General features: G+C 31.3%; 1 protein-coding gene across 3 annotated transcripts in view; it reads left to right on the forward strand.

The window, feature by feature from the left end:
- LOC132716285 (advillin-like) overlaps positions 1-17799 on the forward strand; it is a 35425-nt gene extending 17626 nt beyond the window's left edge. For all 3 annotated transcript variants that reach the window (XM_060699525.1, XM_060699526.1, XM_060699524.1), the window contains exons 4-28: positions 376-450; positions 2185-2241; positions 2753-2830; positions 3141-3193; positions 3608-3707; positions 4081-4191; positions 4617-4683; positions 5035-5170; positions 5853-6033; positions 6772-6928; positions 8319-8416; positions 8637-8768; positions 9397-9483; positions 9951-10016; positions 10640-10732; positions 11035-11118; positions 11617-11678; positions 12201-12300; positions 12839-12922; positions 13543-13587; positions 13877-13942; positions 14166-14291; positions 14893-14964; positions 15597-15692; positions 16333-17799. In XM_060699525.1, coding sequence (XP_060555508.1) covers positions 376-450; positions 2185-2241; positions 2753-2830; positions 3141-3193; positions 3608-3707; positions 4081-4191; positions 4617-4683; positions 5035-5170; positions 5853-6033; positions 6772-6928; positions 8319-8416; positions 8637-8768; positions 9397-9483; positions 9951-10016; positions 10640-10732; positions 11035-11118; positions 11617-11678; positions 12201-12300; positions 12839-12922; positions 13543-13587; positions 13877-13942; positions 14166-14291; positions 14893-14964; positions 15597-15692; positions 16333-16491 — 2385 coding nt within the window. In that variant the 3' untranslated portion in view covers positions 16492-17799. The remainder of the gene's footprint in view (positions 1-375; positions 451-2184; positions 2242-2752; positions 2831-3140; positions 3194-3607; positions 3708-4080; positions 4192-4616; positions 4684-5034; positions 5171-5852; positions 6034-6771; positions 6929-8318; positions 8417-8636; positions 8769-9396; positions 9484-9950; positions 10017-10639; positions 10733-11034; positions 11119-11616; positions 11679-12200; positions 12301-12838; positions 12923-13542; positions 13588-13876; positions 13943-14165; positions 14292-14892; positions 14965-15596; positions 15693-16332) is intronic.
- Positions 17800-23717: the final 5918 nt, after the last annotated feature.

Raw genomic sequence — 23717 nt, forward strand, 5'->3', positions numbered from 1 at the left:
TTTTATAGGGAATCTTTGGCTGTCTTTACATTTCTGGGACGAAGTTTAATGCAAGTTTGCGATGAAAGAACGTAATGACTGTAGAATTCTTTTCATCACGTAAAATGTAAAATGCAGAAAAAAAGGAAAAAGCACCGATTTAATGGGATGAATGATAAAGAAATACATATGGTTTATATTACATTGAACCTAAGCGACACCATGTGATGTTTTTATTTCTTGTTGAATACAAGGATCTTGGAAATTCGTAATGTATACAGATGCCTTTCAAACCGATACTTACGTGAATAAATAAAATGAACTTCATTTTAACACTTAATTAAAGGTTTCATATATACAAAATAAGTTTTTTTTTTTTTTTTAATTTTATTTCAGGGGACAAGCTTGCACTGTGTTGAAGATACATCGTACGGTTTCTTTCATGAAGGCAATGCCTACATCGTTCTTAACGTTAGTATTAACTGTCGGCTTCGTTTTTAGCTCGACTTTTCTATGAAAAGGGGAGCTATCCTACTCGCCCCGGTGTCGGCGTCGGCGTCGGCGTCGGCGTTAGCGTTGGCGTCACACCTTGGTTAAGTTTTTCGTACCACCCCACTTTATTTCAGAAGTATTACAAGTATGGCTTTGAAACTTACCATACTTGTTCACCATCATAACCTCCATCTACAGACAAGAGTACATAACTCTGTCAAGGTTTTTGACAGAATTATGGCCCTTTTTTGACTTAGAAAGTGTATTGAGCTTGGTTAAGTTTTTTGTACCACCTCACTTTATTTCAAAACCATTGGAGGTATTGCTTTGAAACTGACCATACTTGTTTACCATCACGATCTTCATCAACAGACAAGAGGACATAACTCTGTCAAGGTTTTTGACAGAATTATGCCCCTTTTTGACTTAGAAAATACATTGAATATGGGTAAAATCCACTTATTGCCTTAACCCTTTGAGATATTGCTTTGAAACTTTTAATGCTATTTCACATCATTACCCCCATCTGTACGCAAGAGAAGGTAACTCTGTCAAGGATTTGTTTTAAAAATTAAGGCCTTTTATCGACTTAGAATCTTGGTTAAGTTTTTAGTACCAGTCCACTTTTTGACTGAACTGTTTGAGATATTAATTTGAAAGTTGGAATACTTGTTTACCATCATGGTCCCAAAACATGGGCAGGAGAAGGTAATTCTGTTAAGGATTTTATTTGAATTATGGCCCTTTTTGACTTAGAAACTCAGTTAAGATTTTCATTCTTGTCCACTTGTTGACTTAACCATTTGAGATATTACTTTGGAAGTTGGAGTTCTTATGTGCCATCATGAGACCTATCTGTAAGCAAGAGAAGATAACTCTGTGAAAATGTTTCTTGATTTGTACTTAGAAATTCCTAGTTAAAGTCTTGTGTGCCCTTAACTGTCAAAGTTTTGTTTTATAGGCAAGCACTAAAAAAGTCGAGCGCGCTGTCCTTCTGACAGCTCTTGTTCTTTTTCTCGCCAGATAAGTAAGAATTAATAAAAGGGTATTGTAGTATGTATGTAAAGATTATAATTGTTATATACTTTTTTAGTTCTACGCGCACATTGCACACACAAATGACAGTAATTTACATTTACAATGAAATGATTCATTTGTACACAGTGTACGATAAAGAATCAACAAATGTTTAAATTCCACTTAAGAATCAATTATTGTTAACTGTTATAGTAATACAGTGCTTGGGTTTTTTTTATCAGAATGCGCAAATTTTGAATAAATTATTTCATCATTTCACCAAATTATGTACTGTACCAACAACAACTAGACAGGTGATATGTGCATGCACCTCTGCACGCACGACTACTGAACAAGCATTTTTTTACTCACGACATCTGGACAGATGGTTGGAGGGACTTGTCCACGAACGATATATGCACAGATGGTTTGAAGGACTTGTACACAATCGACATATGGACAGGTGGCCTGAAGGATTTGTACACGAACGACATCTGGACAGATTATTTGAAGGATTTGTACACTTACGACAATTGGACAGATGATTATTATACAAGCGACATCATGTGTTTTGAGAAAACTTGTTCACGAACGACAACTGGACTGATGATATGTACAAAAGCTTGTACATATTTGACTGCTTGATATACATGTATAAGCTGATATTCCTGTAATTTTTTTGTATAAACATTTTAGATAAACAGAGATGGTGAAAAGTCATTACATTGTTGGACTGGTGGATGTTGCACTGAAGTAAGTGGGTGTATTTCTTCTACACAAGTAAATAGTCCTTTAACAACGTAAAAAAATACAATTTCATATATTTATAAACATGTTACTATTTTTATATAATCGTGATATTAGTAAGAGAGGGTTTTTGTGTATAAATACGATTATATAACCCTCACCTCCGAAACTTCTATCAATAGTTAACAAAATACAAGTAATAAAGCAAGGTATGGTTATATTTATAAGTTAATTTCCTTGACAAACTGTTAGCACATGAAATTATCAGATGTGTTTTAGATATTTTAAACTAAAATTGGTTAAGTATACCTTCTCTAAAAATAGTCAACATTACAAAAGTATATTGTGCTAAACAATGATACAATTTCACTTCTTAAATGATGGGAAGAATGATAGTTTTCTGTATTATTTTACACATTTTATCAATAAAAACTACAACAAAATAAAAAAAAGGCACAAAGACTATTAGAGTTAAAATTGGTATTTAATATCAATTAGTGTATTTATTCTTTTGTAGAGAAATGCAAAATTTGCAATGGACAAGGCTGAAAAGTTGGACAAGATTGTTGGAGCAGCTCATATTTGTTCAAGAGAGGTATACAAACTTACAACATATGTTTGAAAAAGTTTTGTTTTTGTAGAAATCATATGTGAATCTAAATCACATTTTCTTTAACCTGTAAGCAAGCGCAGGGTTGGCGTTGATTATAAGAATTTGTGTCGCCTTTCTATATATGACATGATTTGAATAAGTAAAACTAATGTGCACGTATGTAAACAAATGTTGATAAGTATGATGCTGAGGTTTGCATGTAATGTTAGATAATTTAAGTAAAAAAATGGTGTATTTATCACTAGGTTTTAATTTTATTTTGATTATCTATAATAGGTTTCCTTATTTACAGGTACAAGGCAACGAATCTACTGCATTCTTCAGACTTTTCCCTGACGGTGTTATGTATGTACATATTTTTAGAATGAATAAAACAAATAACTTTCAAATAATAAAGTATACACATCGTTTTGTCGTCTTGAATTATTTTATACATTTATCAAATGTTACGATTTCATCATTTCGATAATATAACAATTAGTCTTAAACTATTGCCGTTTTATTATATGATATCACTTATAAGTATATAAAAAATGTAAATCAATTATTTAAAAAAAAACCCAACAAAGCATTGTCTGATAAAATTTGTACTGGTATCACTGTTTTGTCCTTTTTCGGTCGTAAGCTGTTTGTTATCACATTGACTTCCGGTAAATTAACTTGCTAGTTGCCATCCTTTTCCGGCATTTACCGGACATGTAAATTAATGAGCTTTTTGCCAGTTTACCACGGTATTAAAGCTTCTTCTTGTTTTAACAGATATATCGAAGGCAGACATAAAACAAGCCCGTCTAAAGCATCTTGCTATGAGAAGAGGATGTATATTGTAACTGGGCGGAAATACGCAAGAGCAGAATGTGTAAGTATTTTGTTACTGTCTGCACAGAAGTGCGCGAGGTCATAATCTTTGAGCGTTCTAACAAAGGTCAACGAGGGTAGAAGGTGTCATTGTTACGAAAAGGAATAATCTTAAACTATTGCCGTAAGTTATCACGGTACAGAGGTTGGCGACATTGACGTACATTGTTACTGAAAAGAAACGAATAAGGACATAATGTGTTATTATTAATGTATATAGTAGCTGAAAATGAATAAAACAGGACGAAAGCTTTTAGTTTATTTTGTAAGGAATGTGAGTTCGCGATTACAAAATCTGTTAGCATTGATTTAAATAAAGACAAGACAATATGTATGTTGTAATTAAATTGTATGGTTATTTATTGACAACTTAGGTTCGACAAAGAAAGGACTATTTGACGGCAGACTCGCTCGTTATACTTGATAACTTTCCAAGAATTTATGTATGGATCGGCAGAAATACTGAATATACTCGACGTAATAAGGTATTATATAGTGTTTAGCTAAACATATCATACAATTAAAAACTTAAAATAAATGGTATTCATTCCGTGCCGGTGGATAGTTATGTTCAAACTACTGAACTATCTAATATAAGGAATATCTATTGTTGCAGTTTTTATTACTGTTTGAAGATTACTTAATGATAATTATACGAACTTGTGAAACATATCCTCCGATGAACATAACATTACTCTTGTGTTAAATATCTAAAATTCAGTCCATTTTTTGGTGTATTCACTTATATTTGTGTACTAGTGGTAGAATATTACTTCTATAAATGTCAAGATATCTGACTTTAATTAAGCACTGTTTAAATGTGTTGGGATATTACCATTTGTTGGTCATCATTTTCTGTATTTACACAGTTTTGTATGATACATGATGGTCTTGATTTGTCTGTTTACAGGCAATACGTATTGCCAGAAAACTTCAGTTAACTCAAAGGCGGTCAAGATGTCACGTTGTGATCATAGGTAGATATATTCATGTAATATTAAAATGCAGCAATCACTTTCGATATCAGTATATATATAACTTAATATTAACAGATATGTGGACGTTTATATTAGCAATATAAACTTTTGATTTATTTAAGCAATTTGCACATTTGAAACAAATTGTTTTGCTTTCTAAAATGTACAATTATATACATGTAGTATTATATTAAGTGTCATTCTTACGATTTAAGATGGCAATAAAAGTTGAATAAGGATTCAGGTCGGGCTTAAATATATTCACGATTTGTTCTTTTCACTCTTTTTCATTCTTGGGGGATTTAATGTATTCTTCTGATGTACTCTTCTTATTTACATGTTCATTTCAAGACGAAGCAGACGACAGTCTATGTCAAGCGTTCAAGAGAAAGTTTGACGATATAGATTTCCCGAACCCAGCTAAACGTGAAACAGAAGTGGAGAAAAACATATCGGATGTTGAAGAACCCAACCTCGTTCTATACAGGTGTGCTTCTTGAAATATTCAAACCAAACTAGAAAACTCCGCAAAGAACGCTCAGAATGACAATAATGAAAATGTTGCAGGCTTGGTTTGGTTGAGCTTGTCTTTAAACGGTAGTGATAAATGCAAGCTACCGGTCACGCCCCCCACAGCACCGCCTTAAAAAGAATTCAACATTTTAACAGGATAATTGTGAAAATGGAATATAAAAAACCTGTTTACATTTATTTTTCAAAATCTTTTAAATGATTTTCTGTGGACCTGCATTACAAATGCTTAGAAGTCTGTTTGTAAAATGTAGGCTAATATAGACGGAGGGTGCTATCTTAGCATAGAAAATTCTTGTAAATCGAAGATTGAACAGTTGTGTATTTTGTTGTTTTAATTTCCATAAGAGCAATTTTACCAGTGTTTATCATTGGGCAATCATGAGAAATATTGCATATAATGTAACATTTTTCTTTCAATCCGTGTAAACAAATATGTAAATTCACGTTCCATTACATTTTTGTATGCAGAATTAAACAAATTGAAATAATAAATATCTAATGATAAAATATTAGAAAGAAATGCTTTTCCTCTCTAAGAAAAAGTGCAATTAGTAATGATGGACATTGATATGTAAAAATATTTTAAAATGTCATTGATATAATGAATATAATGATAAACATTTTAATATTTTCAGAATTTCCGGTGATCGAGTTATGTATGACATGCCGGCGGCGTCAAAGCGCCCCCTGAATCAATGCTATCTAACAAAACGTGACAGCTATCTGCTGGACAGAGGCAAGGATAAAACATTGTTTATATGGGTAGGTTCTGAAGCAAAGGAAGAGGATGTTCACGACGCCTTAAAGAGAGCTAAGGTAATACATCTCTATGACAAATATAAATATATATATGAGCCGCGTCACGACAAAACCAACATAGTGCGTTTGCGACCAGCATGGGTCCAGACCAGCCTGCACATCCGCGCAGTCTGATCAGGTTCCATGTTGTTCGCTATCAGTATCTCTACCTGTAATTGGGTTTGTAAGCGAACAGAATGGATCCTGATCAGACTGCGCGGATACGCAGGCTGGTCTGGATCCATGCTGGTCGCAAACGCACTATGTTGGTTTCGTCGTGACGCGGCTCATATATGACTTTTGAATGACAAATGAACATCAAAATATCTTCTGAAATAGGTTTAGTGTTGCTGTTCGTTGAGGTTTTATTTCCTCTGTTGCTGCAAAAGAGCCCTCTAGCTGATTCTCTAATTTTCGGTATAAGATTTTATATTTTTTTTAAATGCATGAACACTTAATAAAGTACAACATGTAGTAAATCTGACATCGTAATAAAGAAAAAAGTAACCGCAAACTTATTTAATGCAAACAAAATAGATACCATAATAATGGCAGAATAGTTAGTACAAATGCTAAATATCATATCTTTTTAGTTTAAATGATATAATAGCTTTAAATAGCTTACATGTATGTTACATGTTGTTGTTTCTAACATTGTATCCTTTATCACTAATTTATATTTTTTCACAAGAAACAATGTTAATTATTCTAGATTGTAGACATTCACGTGTAATTTTGCAATATATTTACTTGCAGTTATTTTCAACACACCATAATTATCCGACAGAAAGTTCAATATGTAGAATACGTGAGAACCACGAACCTCCAGAATTTAAACGGTGCTTCTGTGACTGGAAAGAAAGAATTTCAAAAGAAATGTCATTAACCAAACGTTATAGCGCAGGGAATATAGGTAAAATATTGTGCTCTATTTCGTCCAAAATGGCAAAAGTTTAGCCTGTTAGTACATTTGGTTTAGTGTTACTTTGTTAATTTAAAAGTAGTTCCGTGATCAAAAGACCAGCAGTTGCCTGAGGAGAATCCTTTAGCTCGTCTGTGATATTAATAGATGATACTTCTTTCGCCAATCTTATCTTAACTGGCGGGTATGAGTTCGTTTGTATCCGACACAGAAAAACAACAACAAAAACACTTTGTGCTTTATTAGTAAGTCTTGACAGATATTTAGAACATTTGTGACCCCGTTTACAGTATAAACAAATGACATTTTGTATAAAAAATATATGAAAATATACGAAATACCATTTGCATGCTTATTCCTAAACATTGCTAATGTAATTGAGAGTAAACAATGAAAGGTTTGTTTTTAATAGCGAATTCTAAAACGTATGTTTTATTGACTTATTATTTTTAAGGTTACATATCAACAGTTTGTTTATAGGTGTCACGTGTTTTTATTTTCCAAATCGCCGTCTTGTAGATTTGACAAATAGGTAACTCAATGTGCCTTATTTCAAAAAAATAATGTTTTTATACGTTGGTAGTATAGGTAATTTATTTTGTATCCATTCGCTAAAACTGTGTTGTATGTTGGGTCAGGCAATAACATGGGTTCAATTATTTAAATTTATTATGTTGGGAAAAATAGATAACTGTTAAAATTTCGTTGCTTGGGAAATGGTTAAGCTTTAAATTTTGTTATATGTTGTGTTAAAAACACTTTTGTTTGAATTTTATTATATGTTTGGTTTAAGAATACTTCCCTTCTGCTTCTTTGTTTAAATCATGTTTTCTTGGCCAATAGGGAATCTTTTTTCTCTCGATTCACTTGTGTTACATGTTGAATGAATATGTTCTTGTGCTTTATTCAGTTGTGTTACATGCCGTTTATAGGTATACATGTATATCAAGTGTTTGTGTGTTTTGGTTTTGTTTTGTTCGAGAAAATAGTTTTGTTTAAATCATGTTAAATGTTAGGCATATAACTTGGTTATTATGATCAAATAAGGAAAGGAAAGTCAAAACAATAAAAAGCGGTCTGTTCTCGAGATATAATGTAAGGTACAACGCCTCTCATACCCCGCCTGCACCGGCTAGGCAGTGTTATATCTTGAACATTAGAAGTAATTGGTTTCAATTATTCCAACAGATCAGAAAACTATACTACCAAAGAGATATTGAGCAAATCTATACAGTTTTGTTGTTTGTTTTCATTTTGTTGTTATACAAAGCATTCATTATTCCACATGAATAAATGTTTAAGTTTTGCTATGTGTTGGGCATATTGGCCATTCCTTAGTCCTTATGGAATAAAATATATACCAGTATTTTTTAAACTTCAGGACGTGCTTTGTTTTCTCGCACTGATAGAAGAACAATTGCCACAACAAAAGAGTGCTGGTCAGAAGACACCCTTGGAGAATGGAGAAAAAATACTCAGGTAAAACAATAATTGATAAGTCAGAAATTTTATTCATTTCTAAAACGAATGTTTTAATTAAAGCGTACATGTTCATAGCAAAGTTCTACATGCAAACCATCATATTATACATGTACCTGTATATTAAACTACAAACGTAACTAATTATAAATCATAAAAATTATAAATTTCATAGAAAAGTTTTTTTTATTAATTATCTCTTTCTTCTATTGTATTTTAGGTATGGGTGTTGAACAACAATAAGTTAGAAGAGTGGGAGCACATGGGATTGTTTACCAACAGTAAATGCTTCATTCTTCTCCATACAACTATAGAAATGTCTCACTACCAGTTCATCATATACCTATGGATTGTAAGTTTGAATATTGATACGACAACTGTATGATTTAGTTATTGTTTAAGGAAAATGCAACAACAACAACCATATGTGCACTGATTATATTTTTTCATTACTTGTTTATGATAGTTTTTGTTGTCATATGTCGTAAGGCTAAAAGATTTGCTGAATATTAATAATAAGTTGTAGCTTCATCACTAATTTAATTGCAATTAAACTGTTTAAAAAATTTTAGTTTGCAATTTTCATGTTATTTTGTTGTGTATAGTGCTTCCGAAGAATCACCCATTTTCCAAAGTTTTATACTTCACAACAGTAGGTGTCAAGTGCCGTGTGTCAGCTGTAAAATGTTGCCCCGTACTTCACTTCCGTGTTGTTTTATTTTTCTGGTTCTTCGGGATCATTGATTCCATCACTTGTAATTGTTGAAAATTGAGTACCGCTCAAGCCCGAGAGCGTGAGGGATGTTGCGACTTTTAATTATCCCTCATGTACAGACTCAGTCAAACCGAGTCTGCAATTTTCATGTAATTTTATTGTGATTAATGCTTACGAGGGATCAACTTATCCAGATTTTTTTACATGTACATATTAAGTTAAACTATACAGATATATATAGAAAGTATTTTTTCGTGAATTGTAGGGCAGCAAAAGTACGCAAGAGGATGAAGAAAGACTTGTAGAGTTAGCCGAGGAGAAGAATAATCAACTAGAAAATAGAGGTGTTCAGGTAGGTTGGAATACAGTGCAACGAAGTAAGGTCAAAGGTTAGATTTAAAAATCCTTCAAGAAGAAGGTAAGATAAATTATTCTGACAATGGATAATATGTGTTTTAGAACGATTTGAGGACATGCTTGATTAAGATTAATGGATTGAATAATAATAATGATAATGATAATAACAATAATGATTAATTAATGGAGGCATGAATGGCATGGCCATGTAGGAATGTTAAATCTTTATTGTTCTATAGATAACATATAACTGTTTTTAAATCTTGAATATAGAAATGTGCACGGTGTAGTCAGGACAAAATATTTGAAAAAGTAGGTAGAAAGAAAAATATGATATGGTTTCAGAGTTTCAGAGTATGTTTTGTAAACAGTTATTTGTGCCAATAATTTATGAAAGTTTCGCGACATATCGACAATGAATATAGACCTACTTATGAACTAAACAATTGCATTATTATTCAGATTCGTGTACTTGACCATAAAGAACCCCAACATTTCTTGACGGCACTTCAAGACTGGATGATTGTAGTAAGTTTTTCTCCCAATACAAACAGTTCTTTGATTTAAAATTTCCAATAGGAAATAATAAGAAATTGCAGAACCATGACAAAAAAATTATTGATATGAAGTATGCTAATAAATATAATTTCTAGATTTATAATTTCTAAAATTACCATTTCTAAAATTATCATTTTCAAATTTCAAAATGGACTTATTTCAAAGAAGGAGGTAGGATGATCAGAAGTCCCTCAAATTGAAGATTGGTAACTTGTTATATTAAGCATACACATCTTTCATGTGTAATTTTGGAATTCGTCACTTGTATTTATTGTTTCAAAAGAAATTTTTATATCTGTGAAGGGGTTTTAAAAGTTTAATACTGACAAATTTCATGCGCCGTGTCCCAGAATAAGAAAAAGTAGATGTGTTAAATAAATACACATCACATATCCAGGGTGTCTGAATCATGCAATTAAATTAATTAAATATTTTGATATGGAATTTAGTTTACTTTATCCCATTGGGCAAAAAGGAACACAATAAAAACAACAAAACATTTTTGCAAATTAATATAATACTGTACTTACTTAAATGCAAAAAATTAATAATAATAATAAAAAATAAATAAATAATGTTTTGTATCAATGTAGTATGACGGTGATGAAACTAATGCTAGCCGAGAAGGAAACATCAAATTGTTCTGTGTGAGAGATTTCGGAGAACGTGCTACCAGAATACAACAGGTACATTTCAATTTCATATCATTTAGTTTGCTTAAACAAAACTACCAAATACTTAAAAAAATATAACTTGATTATTCAAAAAGCTGTTTGGCAATATTGTCAAAATAGATTACTTTTGTTAAATGCTGTAAATAAAATAGTTAATAGAATAAGCTCCGTTTACATGAAGTAAGGCGGTGCTAGGGTGTCTGAACAAAAGCTTACTTTTTCCACTAACGCCGATGGACATTTTTAATTTTGCCAAGCTGGGCATTCTTTCTGAAAAAATATCTCTCACATTTTTTTTTGTATTGTTTCACCAGGTTGCACCGGCTTGGGAAAACTTGAACAGTTCTTCCTCTTTTGTATTATTAACAGACAGTGGTGCTTATCTTTGGTATGGCAAGGTAATGCGTTATTCTAATATTAGAAAATTGTTTAAATGCATTGTTTATGTAAATGACGAATTATATCTTTATGGCAGTTCAGTACAATTTGCTTCAATTGATATACCAAAAGATATTATCTACTGTAGCTACTAAACGACTCTTTGATCTTTAAATGATAAGTTGCACATGAATAAATTTAAGGTTTTAATACCATGTGTATTTCAAGAAATTTTTATTTCTGTGCATGTTCTATATTTCTTCATGCAGATATTTATTTTTACATTGATCTTCTTCATTTCAATGCCCCATTTATGGTTTTTAAGTGTTACTGTTATACTTTCATGTACACATATGTTGTTTGTATATTTGTATTAGTTTTCTGTATTTTTTTTGTATTTTAATGTTTAAAAGGCGACATGCCTTGGAGAATGTTTAAAAAGTTATTTATAAATAATGATGTAATTTGTTTAATAATGATGTAAATTGTTTATTAATGATGTAAATTATTTATTTCAGAACTCAGGAAGTACGGAGAGGGAGGCAGCTAAACATTTACTAAGTATACTGTGTTCGTCAAGGTAACAAAACATTTCTTTTATATTTACATCTTGTATAAATAACTATTATCAATTATTAACGATTTCAAAGATTGGAAATCATCTTTAAAATTGATTTTATTGATTTGAAATGATTTTGGAAGTATAAGGGTATTTGCTGCTTATTCTGGTCATTGTAGATGGAGAACAACGTAAATACCGATTTTGAAGTGATATTAATTTACCGGTATTTAATGTTTTTCATTGAAACTTGCTGAAAAGTAAAAAGTTGATAACGTTTATTGGTTCTTTTGAGATTTTAGTGAAATTGCAATTAGTTTAGATTAACTCTCTTGTTTACAGAAACATGTAAAAAATTGGAAACTTCACTAGCATTGTGCTAAAATTCAAATTATGAAAACATACCGATGGTTATTTTGCTTCACAAACTGTAACTTATTTCTCTTCCAATGCTTCTTAATCACCTCTCATATTTAAATAACCTCTCATATTTAATCATAGTGTCTTAAAATACTTTATATTATTTTATATTCTATTATACAGGATGTTTTCGTATGAGATAGCGATGGAAGGTAAGGAACCAGCTGTGTTCGTGACTCTGCTTGGTGCCAGGTCGGCTTACGAGGAAGAATATAAAGAGAAGGTATGTACACCAACATGTACATATAATCTAACGTTGCCATTGAAAAGACCACAAGTCTCAGTGGCGACATGGCTGAGTGTTTAACGCGTCGGACTAGTAATCAAATGATCGCTATCCGCATGGGTTCAAATCCCGTCAGGGGCAAGTCGTTGTTTCCTTGGGCAAGAAACTTTACACTCATTGCTCAGTACTGGTTGGTCCACGGAGCTATGACTTGCTACACAATCGAACTAAAAGAAATTCTGTATAAACCAACGACCACAAGTTCAATTAATTCAAGTCTTACATTTCCATATGGTCACATACCACAAGATCAATTGTATTGTCATGTCATGGTAACGATTTTAGGGCTGAAGGAAAATATGGCGAAAGAATAACTCGAGTAAAGTTTGTCTGGTAAATTGATCTTATAGGATTTAATTTCTATCCATTTTTAATTAGAATACTATAATAATGCAAGATTGTTGAAGTTTCTTTAAGTTTTAAAGAAGGTATTATCACATAAATTATCTGTTTATCCATTATTTTCATTTTTCAGAGTCTAAGCAAACGTCCTGCATGTTTGTTACATTATAACCATAAATCTCACGTAGCGGAACTTATTGATGATTTCCAACAAGAGGTAGGTACTTACTTGTATTCATACACTTTTTTTGGGATATGTTGATATTTTGGACAGCCGACATAGTTGTAGAATGTAAATAGTTGGGATTTATGATGTTAATGTTTATCTATTCATTCATATTTCAAAATGTTGTACGTTATATGTTTGATTAACTGTTTGTTTTCTTACATAGTTGTATATGTTATTCTGTCTTAACCATAAAAAGTATTATGTATAAATGCATTTTATTTCTCAGAAACGAATAGAATTTTCCCTCTTTTCAGATAACGTTCAAATGATTTAGAGCATGTTAGATGCTTACCATCTGAAGATAGTAGTGCTGAAAGTGAAAATATTTGTCTTAAAAGTAGCCAAACGTAAACAAAATACATGTAGTATTTTGACTTCCATTCAAAATACTTAATCACTATAACTGTACTTATTGCCAAAAAGCAACAGAAGCAAAAAAAAAATGGATTAGGTAATTAGTAAATGAGTACCTTTTTGAAAAAGTACCTTTTTAGGAACTTTAAGGGGACATAAAAAATAAATGCTTTTGAGAAACGAAATAAAAGCATTTCTAGGCCTTAACAAGTTAAAGTAATATAATTAATGGAGAGAATATATTTGTCTTACAGGATTTATCAGAAGAAGGTGTTTATATTCTGGACACATATAGCCAGGTTTGTAAATTGTTTGCCATTACGTAATAAGGTTTGAATATATTTCTTGTTATTCAGGGTTCTATGAATATTTTCTATAACCAGTAAAGTAGAATGCACTTTTATATCATGTTAACGTCCTGTAGATATTTGTCATTAGAGGCATTTATGTTGTTAAGTGATCTAACGAGTAGTTAATCAGTCAGTTAAACATGTTTTTCCCCTTTAAAATATGATGCTACATTTAAAAGATTGCTCATAACGTTCATATCTTGATTTCAATTATTTTTCAATTATTTCTTTGGTATAGGTATTTGTATGGTGTGGTGAAAGAGTTGACAGTGGTACGAGAAAGAAGTTGTTTACTTTGGCAAAGGTATTTTAGTTTTTTAGTTTATTTCAATAATATAAAATTATTCATTTATCTTTTATTAAGTATTTTCAAAACAATCAGCATTTTCTTTCTTAAATGATTTAAAAAATAAATGAACAAGTCTATTTGAATTCTATCCTGTACATTACTATTGTATTTCATGAAATATACAAATAAATATGATATTTTTAAGATGTGTTTACATTAACTTTGTCTTGAATTACAGGACTACATAAAGCAGGACCCAGCAGGCAGACAATTTGATCTGGTCTCAGTCTGGCTTGTTTCCCAAAGAACTGAGCCGTTCTCTTTTACCAAACACTTCACCACATGGAATGCTCTTGGATACGCGGTAAAAATTTTTGTTTTGAATTAACGAGAAAAAATCCAGAAGAAGCAAACAATTGTCTGATATATTATAATTAAACTATGATTAATATTGTCTATATGCAATTCTTTATATGTGTGGTGAAAGATACTTGTAGGCCTATATCACAGAAAATTTATATGTTTCAAGCCAGCAGACATTTTCACAAAAAATCTTACGACAATTTTTTGTCGTAAGAGAAATCTTACGATAAATCTCCTTTTCACAAAAAATCTTAAGAAAATCTTAAGTGCAAAATCTGTCGTAACTTTACGATAGGTCTTCCCCGTTCGTAAGTGTATTTTTTTTCTTTCTCGCTATGGAACTTTGAAGTCTTGAAATATACATATACCAATATGACTTTGAAATCTGTTTTGCACCTCCCTCTATGTGATGTTTAAATCTGTCTTGAAATATACACTTTTTTAATATGTATTTTCCTAGTCGTATCATATTTTTACTTTCTATCTAATACATGCAGGAAGCTGACAATGTGTATTTCGCAGGCACACCTGCGAGAGAGATTAAGTTTAACATATTCAAGGGCAATTTCATTATTGAACTTTCTATATTTTCTATTTAACAGGGTCGCCATGCATATGAAGTTTTTAGGAAACGAGTTCGTCAAGAAAATGCTAAAATAGACGTGCATCAAAGTGTAAGTAAAATAGAGAAAATGAGAATCCCAAAAGAAAGCCCAAAACGACAAATCTTTATTTTAGAATTTTAGAAATTTCATTAATGAGAACATTACAACATATAAGCGCGCCCTTTAATCATGAATAAAAGTTGGACTGTTTCAATTTTTACAGTTTGACAAGACACATGACTATCCAAAAAATCATGCTTATATCATATTTATTTGAAATTATATTGAGCATGCTAAGACCCATTGTCAATGTTTTGTGAGATTGTTGCTAAATTCGTTTAATAATTGTACAGTGTTTGATAAATTTACTTTAATTTACTTTGATTTTGTGTTTGTTTAACTTTTGGAATTACAGTACGTTTAAATCTATAATTAATTCAAAATTAGGAAATGAATTATTGAAAATATTGATGAATTTCTTGTAGAAATGATAATTTAACAATGTGATTATTTAACAAAGTGACAATTTAACAATGTAACAAAGTAATGATTTTACAATGTGATTATTCAACAAAGTGAAGGTTTAACAATGTAACATTGTGATGATTTTAAAATGTGATTTAACAATTTAACAATGTAATGATTGAACAAAAACTGTTGATTTTAACAAAAAGTGTTTTGCATATTTTTTACTTTTCAAGGTTGTTGATACCAGCTTTCTAAAGCAACCAAAATATCCATACATAACATTGTTGAGAGCAGACTTGCCTCATGATGTGGACGACACTAACAAACAGGTCTTGTTTGATTTTATTTCTTCTTTATCATTTATATATAAATAATACAATGTAAGTATATTTAACATTATTTTCAAAGAACAAGCAGCAATGCATCTATCAGTAGGAATACAAGCATTCAAAACTAAATAATCTAATTTAATAACTAATTGAATTAAATGAATAAACAAAATTCATGGAATTGTTAGAATTACAATTGATTGCATTTAATATATTTGTAAATAAAAAACAATTCAATTATCATTGATGAGTAATCCATCTTTTGTGTTTAGAAAACGTCATATAAGTAACATATAAGCTACATCATAAATCTGCTCCGGTAATTACATATAAAATTTGGCTTTATAATAGACTCTCCATTTGTCTTGATATTTCGTGGTCAGCCTCGCGTAGGGTGGTAAAAAAACAATATTGATACTTTTTTCAGAATTTCAGTACAACACAAGGAGCTTTTAGTATCATTTTAACATTTGACAAAGAAAAAAAGATAGGTACGAAAAAATATTACATATGCATAACATAAAACTAGTATAAGAGCAGAAAATGCACGGTTATGACACCGAAAATCTTTAAATATCTCATTTATATTATTTATATTCACTTTATATTCATATTCAGATTGATGTTGTTGAATTTTCAGAATCATTTATCCGAGAAACAATTCCAGGAGCATTTAAAGATAAGCAGACTAGAATTTTATCGTCTGCCTCTATGGAAGCAGTCTCAGATATTGAGATCAGCCCGCCTTTTCTACAGCCCGTCACTCACAACAAAACCTTTCGTACCGTTAGAGAATTGACTTTTAGCTTGCCGGAATGGACCACATTAGCCTTTGTAAACATGGTACCAGACCGTGTACCTCAGCGCCTGGTCGGGAATGACATCATTTATGTTTATTCGGATAAAATTTAAAAAAAAATCAACAACAACAACAACGTCAAGCAGACGACATTTTAGCTGACAACAATTTTCTCAGCATGCGAAGGGTTAAGATTCTAGGATGAATGACACTATAGGAAAACGTTTCTTACAAAAAGATGAGTTTATTAAAACGGAAACACTAAATCACATTAGCAGACGACATCGAGTGAAATATGAGTTATACATCAAAATTTTGTTATTTATTTTATTTATTATTTATTTATTTCTTTAAAAAGACAATTTTGCTAATTTTATGCTTAAATATATGAATGACAAATTAAAGTTGATTTATTCTTATATTATGAACTGTATGTATTGATGCATAGTTCTTTGTTTGACAATTTGCTTGTCTATAGAACAGACAAATATAATAAGTCATGCAGACATTGCTTTTATTTGACTATTATTATGATAATTTCACTTTGATTATCAAAGTGTTGGACGATTTGGTTCTTTTTTTTCCAAATGGTAACCCTGTCTCAATTTTCCTTTACACATGCCCCTCGGTAACCATGTCCCATTATATCTTAACACTGTATTCATCTGATCTCACTAAATTACTCAACCTTGACTTATTATCTCTTTACATGATTACCTTGGCCCATCAACTATTTTCACGACAACCGTGACCTATCGTCTCTTTACACGGTAAAGGTGGCCAATTAACTCTTTATACGACAACCGTGGCCTGATATCGTTTTACACGGTACCCATGACCCTTATAATCATCAACCGACCATCGTGACCTTTTATCTCTTTACATGGTAACCGTGACTGATTATTTCTTTGAAATATTGTCTTTCTACCCGATAACCATACCCCATTTTCTATTCACACGGTAAATGTGTCACATTATCTCTTTCCAAGTTAACCTTGACACCCTCTTAGTACTTGGGAACCGTTCCTAGCTCTTTTTTTAACACGGTTAACGTGCCTCATTTGCATAGTACTTAAAGGTGTGCTTCCGATTTCTTTAGAGTCACTATCGTTATAAATTGGTGCTTAGTTTGCAGTAGTACAGTACAGTGATACCATAAACTTAATATTTCATACAGTCACATGTTTTTCATTAGCGACGAGTCTTAATAAAAAATAACTGGCTGGTTGATTTAAATGTAAAATATACATATTGTTTTTGTTTAGTTATATACTAAGTGTATATTGAATAAAACTGATTCAAACGCTTGATTGTTTTATCTAAATCCATGATTTCTTTCATAAGTATATAACACATGTTGATATTATAATGAAGTTATAATGAAGCATTTACGGGTTGCGTAATATGTTATCAACAGATATTTTCGTATTGCCACGGAAAAGACTAAACTGGGAAATAACAAAATTCATAGGGGGCGAGGGGCGGGGGCATTATGGATTTACAGAAGCAAAGGTTATGAACCTTGTCATAACATATTGCATTATAGACAATATATCGACTTTATATACGAATCGCTGAAAAAATACTAGATAACTCTCTGGATAACTCTTAAGACAATGTATGATTGAGTGATTGTATTGGCATTTCCTCCAAAACACTGAAATAGCCAATGTCTCCAAAGCTTATTTGAATACCTGGCATGAGACTACACCGGGCCATTCCGGGGTGAAGATAAATTACTTAAAGCTTACTATGAAACTTTATAAGACAAATGCAAAAGTGTTTTGAGAAAATAATGAAATTAGTTTGGGCTTACTTTTATATAGGGGCCGATTTGGATTGAACGACTCTTGAGACAGACTCGTTACTCTGTCCAACTTGCTTCAACAACTACCATGAGAGTGATGTCCCTTTGTTTGTTGGGACATAAAAGTAGTTTGGCTCTGAAACAGTTTGTTCAATATGAGAGACTCTAAAATTTTCGAATGATAATGGTTTAACATAAACCCAATTTTTTTATATCTCTATTGAACTTGCAAGAATCATTTCTCTTGGCATTGTAAGAATCCTTTTTCTGATATATAGTTTAAGTAAATGTATTTGATGTACCACCATCTATAATAGATAATATCACTTGATTTAAATAATTTAAACTCCAACGCGTGTATGGTTTGAGCCATAATAAATTTCGAGAATTAGATTATGATTTTTGCATAAAAGAATAGCCTTTGTTTTGTTTGCATAATTTCCGACTGCTTCTCAGTTTTTCAATAGTCATCTAATTTGTATGCACGTCGGATTTTTTCTACAGCAAATGCCAATGACATGTAAAGTTGAAACTATTATTTTAAATAATAAAGGCATTGATTAATTCACGCAAAAGAAATTGTTATACGACCAATCGTTAAAGAATTGTCTGAAAGTTACTCGGACATATTAACAAAAGCAATTTTAAAACTTCTTTAAGTGTCCAATCGTTTCTGAAATAACGCACAGATGGACACCTGATGTCTTCCTCCTAATGTAAAGCTGAAAAGTCGCCATATGACCTATAATGTGTTGATGCGAGGTAAAACCCAATTAAAAGTCTTTATGTAACACTTAATTATTTGTGTGACTTCTAGTTAAAGGGGCGGGGCTTTGTTAAAACTCACGTGAAGGGGTCTGAGGACATGCGCCATCCACCGAGAAATAGCTTTTACTTTGTATTGTTGGAGTCGCATTTGGACGAATATTTAGTACAAAGAATATGTTAAAGGGATTATAAGAAATTGCCGTTAGACAAACAAACGATATTTATTTCTTCACGTTCCTAGAAAAAAGTGCAAGTCGCGGCCTACTTGGTTTGGTCTATAGGAAGCTGCGCAACTGTGTTGTTACGTTCGATTTTATATGATATATATTTCTTAAAGGTTTTGATTAAATGGACAAACGCGTAAGACAACTGATAAAGATTTATTCTTGAAATTATGAACAACTGGAATGACTATTTACATTGCATAAAACATCAAATATATACAAACATATTCCTCATATATAGAGATGACAAATTACAAGAAACCTCTCTCAGTAAATGACAACTTTTATACAAACAAAATTTTACAATAAATCATGTTTACTTTTTATCAAGCATTGTAATATATCTATATTGTATACATGTACATAGAGCGCGTATGAATACTGGTAATGTGTCAGCTAAAAAAATTACTATCAGCTATGGAAAGCCATGACTGTCTTATAATTATAAACCTAAACGTTGTTAAGATAAACATAAGACAGTCAAGGCTTTCCATAATCAGCACTCAGTACTCTTTCATGTTGCTAAAATAAAAATATTTTAGAAGTGATAAACATTTATTCAACATATAAAACATAATATAACAATGTGTTTATATCCTAAACAAAATATAATTCAGTACTAACAAAAACAATTATTTTTTATATACAAACTACAAAAAAATAACTACCAGAAAATGCGTGTTTCACAAAACATGATTTTACTATGAGATAGATAAAATATCACAAAGATTTTCAAAGTAATATACTTATCTTTACTTCGTATCATATTATGCAATAGAATTCTCATTTTCTGCAGACATTATTTACATATATTGATCCCAATACCGTGCTCTATTGATCTTTAATAAGAAATGTTCCCTTCTAAAATGGAAAAATAATTTATTTTTGGTCTCTCAACCTGTGAATGTTTTGAAACTTATATTATGTATATATGGTTATGATGGGTATATTTATGATATTCAAAGTGTTGCCATAGCAACTGGCAAAATATTTTTTCTCAATAAAAAGCTACATGTATATACAATAAGTATGTTAACATAACAAATGTAAGATTTCGTCTCAAAATCTTGCTATCAGTTTGTTACCATGGCAATTGAAAAGATTATACTTTACTACTAGTATATAGTCACGGTAGGGAATCACGTGACTTTTACGGTTACGCGTACAGACAATATGGCGGCCTAAAAACCTCGCTTCACATGTGTTTTTAAGGTAATTCTTTATTATATCCCTTTTACTTACATACGAGATCTGTTGCAGCCTACGCAGAATAAAGAATTGTTGCCGCCTATACCTTAGTTTCCACTCCTGTGCTCATAGCTTTTACAAACACTCAAAAATTCAATAGAAATTTTCAATGTGAACAATTATATTTCGGGTAACATTCACGCAAAATTTGTATTTTTTATGAATTTGATTAAACTAAGTCGAGTTAGCAATGAGAAAATTTTCATAGAATTTCTTTATTTGAAAATGTAAATATTAGGCATGTTAAATGTTGACTGGTCATTTTCTATTCCAAAACATGAGAGAAAAATGATTTGGGTAACTCCCACGCATACTTTTATTGTTGATAACTCCCACGCAATATTTTATGGGCAGGCAATATCTATGCAGGTTATAGCCTAGATATTGATTGAACAAAATCATGATTGATGCATTTAGCCTTAAACGTTCAAAGAATTTTGAATAATATTAGAAATACCGCCAAAAGGTCCTGGATAGAATAAAGCCCCTATGGATAGCAGAATACATACGCACGTGAATATATTAAATGAAGTTTCGATATAGATGAATTAATCGCAGAGTCTCAAATATAAGAAGGAGGTCGATTTCAGTATATTAAGCACAATTACAGTTGTCATTTGTCATAGTTTGCAGATATGGGCGGTTCCAGTTCGGGTACTGTTTGTGGATAATGTTGGGCAACATTTGTCTTAATGACCACATAAACTGGCTACTCGGCACAGGACTTTGTAAATGTTGTGACAAATCGAAACGTGACAGGTATGGCATTTTATGTTATTCGTTATACATGTATTTAGATTTCAAAGACATTCAAGTCATTTTATCACTTAGTCTTTTATGAAACCAACTTTTTTCAAATTAGTGTCTGTATTTAACATTATTATGTTGTGTGTGTTTTTTTTAATCTAAAGCATAAAAGAAAACAACCTAAAGTATATTAGAATGGGTCTTTTATTTTACAAACTAGGTAATAAAATCTAGAGGACTTATGTTTGAATGTCATCTTAATATCAGCAGTAAAACCCGTAACGTTTCCGATTTGCTGGGCTATAAAATGTTTTACCACAACATTTATAAGGTCCTGTGCCGTGTAGACTGTTCATGTGGTCAATATTTGAGACCTACCCGTGAATGAAATGTTTCCCACATTTATCACAAACAATATCCGGAACCTTCCATATCTGCAAAATATGAAAAATGACAACTGTAATTTTACTAATAAAAACAGAAATACACCTCCTTCTAATATTTTCTAATATTTTAGACTCTTGTGTCAAAACGCGACCTAATTGAATGTTTTGGGTTTGGTAGGCCTTACGCGAAGTTATTGATGTCCTTGGCAATTTATGATTTTACAAGCCATGCCTTTTTGAAATTTATTTATCATATTATTGTAACCTATAAGCAGATGAAGTGTTGTTCGCCCCATATAATTTACGCCCCAAGACGATTCGTCAATTTAGCTGTATTAATTTTATATCTTAGTGATAGTTTGAAAAATACATTAAATCCATTGCATTTTCAAAATAAATATTGATTAAACTGTTTGTGGTTAAATAATAAAGTTGAGTGTTTAATTTTAAGTTTAATTGCCGTGAATATATATGGAATAATAAGTTTATTTTATATTCTAGATCCTGGTCCTGGCTGAAATTTAAAGTATTACAGCTGTAGCTTCTATACCATAAATTTAACATGGAAAGGACTGTTCTTAGGAAAATGCTGACGTAACTGATGGGAGCAGTTTTTCTTACCAATCATAGGTCAGACTTAACCCATTCCCCCATGAGCATATTGTGAAAAATGGCCATTTTCACTGAAAAGCCTCCTCTTACAAGTTCAAACTGCTATGAAACTATGAAAAATGCTTCAATACTAATCAAACTTGGCACAAATGTTGACTGGACCATTGCTTTTGTAACGACATGCTCAGTCTTAAATTTCCTGTTACCATGGCAACGAGGGGTAAAGGGCTAACAAAAAATGATGAAAAACTTTTGAATCACCCAAAATCTAGTTTTTACATGTTAACATGTGGTCTTTTACCTAATTTTAGTGAAAATTGTTGTTTTGTAACATTTATAATTTTTTAAGTTAACCCTTTCACCCATGAGCATATTGTGAAAAATGGCCATTTTCACTGAAAAGCCTCCTCTTTCAAGTTAAATTTCCTGTTACCATGGCAACGAGGGGACGTCTCAAAATTGCAAAAATAGCTTCTTTTAAAAAAGTTTTTGTTGTTTTTGTACATAATTTACTGTCAATATGAAACTTCAGCTGTATCTTAATTTCTATATGCTGTTTTGTTATGTAAATCTTAGAAGATAAGCATTTTAAGATAAAACAAATCACTAAGTTGATTAATTACTGTTTTGTATATATAATTTGAGATTGACAAAGTCAATTTTAACATGTAACTTCTTATTTTATTTGCAGAAGCAGTAGAAGTATTCAAACACCATCATGACACACTTTAGACATACCAAGAGAGCTCTAGAAGAGGAACTAGCGGTAGATTGGAACAGATTGTAGCTTAATTGTTAAACTAAAAGGACTTCTTAAATCGTTTGAATTTTAGCTACACTTGAACTGTAGTTTTGAAATAAAATAGCTGAAGTATTTAATAGTGTCTTGATTTTTTGGTTAAACTCTGTTACGTACAGTACTTTAATTGCTTTATATTTATATTAAAGTATCTTGAAATGACATTGAAACTTCAACGTTGTGCCAACGTTGAACTTCAACGTTTTTTAAACTTTCAAATTCGAACATAAATCTAACGTTATTTCAACGTTGAAATCTGATCATACTTCAACGTTGTTCACCGTTGATGTGCCTGCTGGGTTACTTCTATCAAGGACCTATTTGCGGTATTTTTAATATTATTCAAAATTCTATGAAAGTTTGATGCTAAATGCATCAATCATGATTTTTTCAATCAATATCTAGGCTATAACCTGCATAGATATTGCCTGCACATAAAATATTGCGTGGGAGTTATCAACAATAAAAGTATGCGTGGGAGTTACCCAAATCATTTTTCTCTCGTGTAATGGAATAGAAAATGACTTGTCAACATTTAACATGCCTAATATTTACATTTTCAAATAAAGAAATTCTATGAACATTTTCTCTTTGCTAACACGACGTAGTTTAATCAAATTCATAAAAAATACAAA

This window comes from Ruditapes philippinarum, unplaced genomic scaffold (genome assembly GCF_026571515.1).
Source record: "Ruditapes philippinarum isolate M1 unplaced genomic scaffold, ASM2657151v2 ctg154_1_1_1_1, whole genome shotgun sequence".
NCBI classification, from domain to species: Eukaryota; Metazoa; Mollusca; class Bivalvia; order Venerida; family Veneridae; genus Ruditapes; species Ruditapes philippinarum.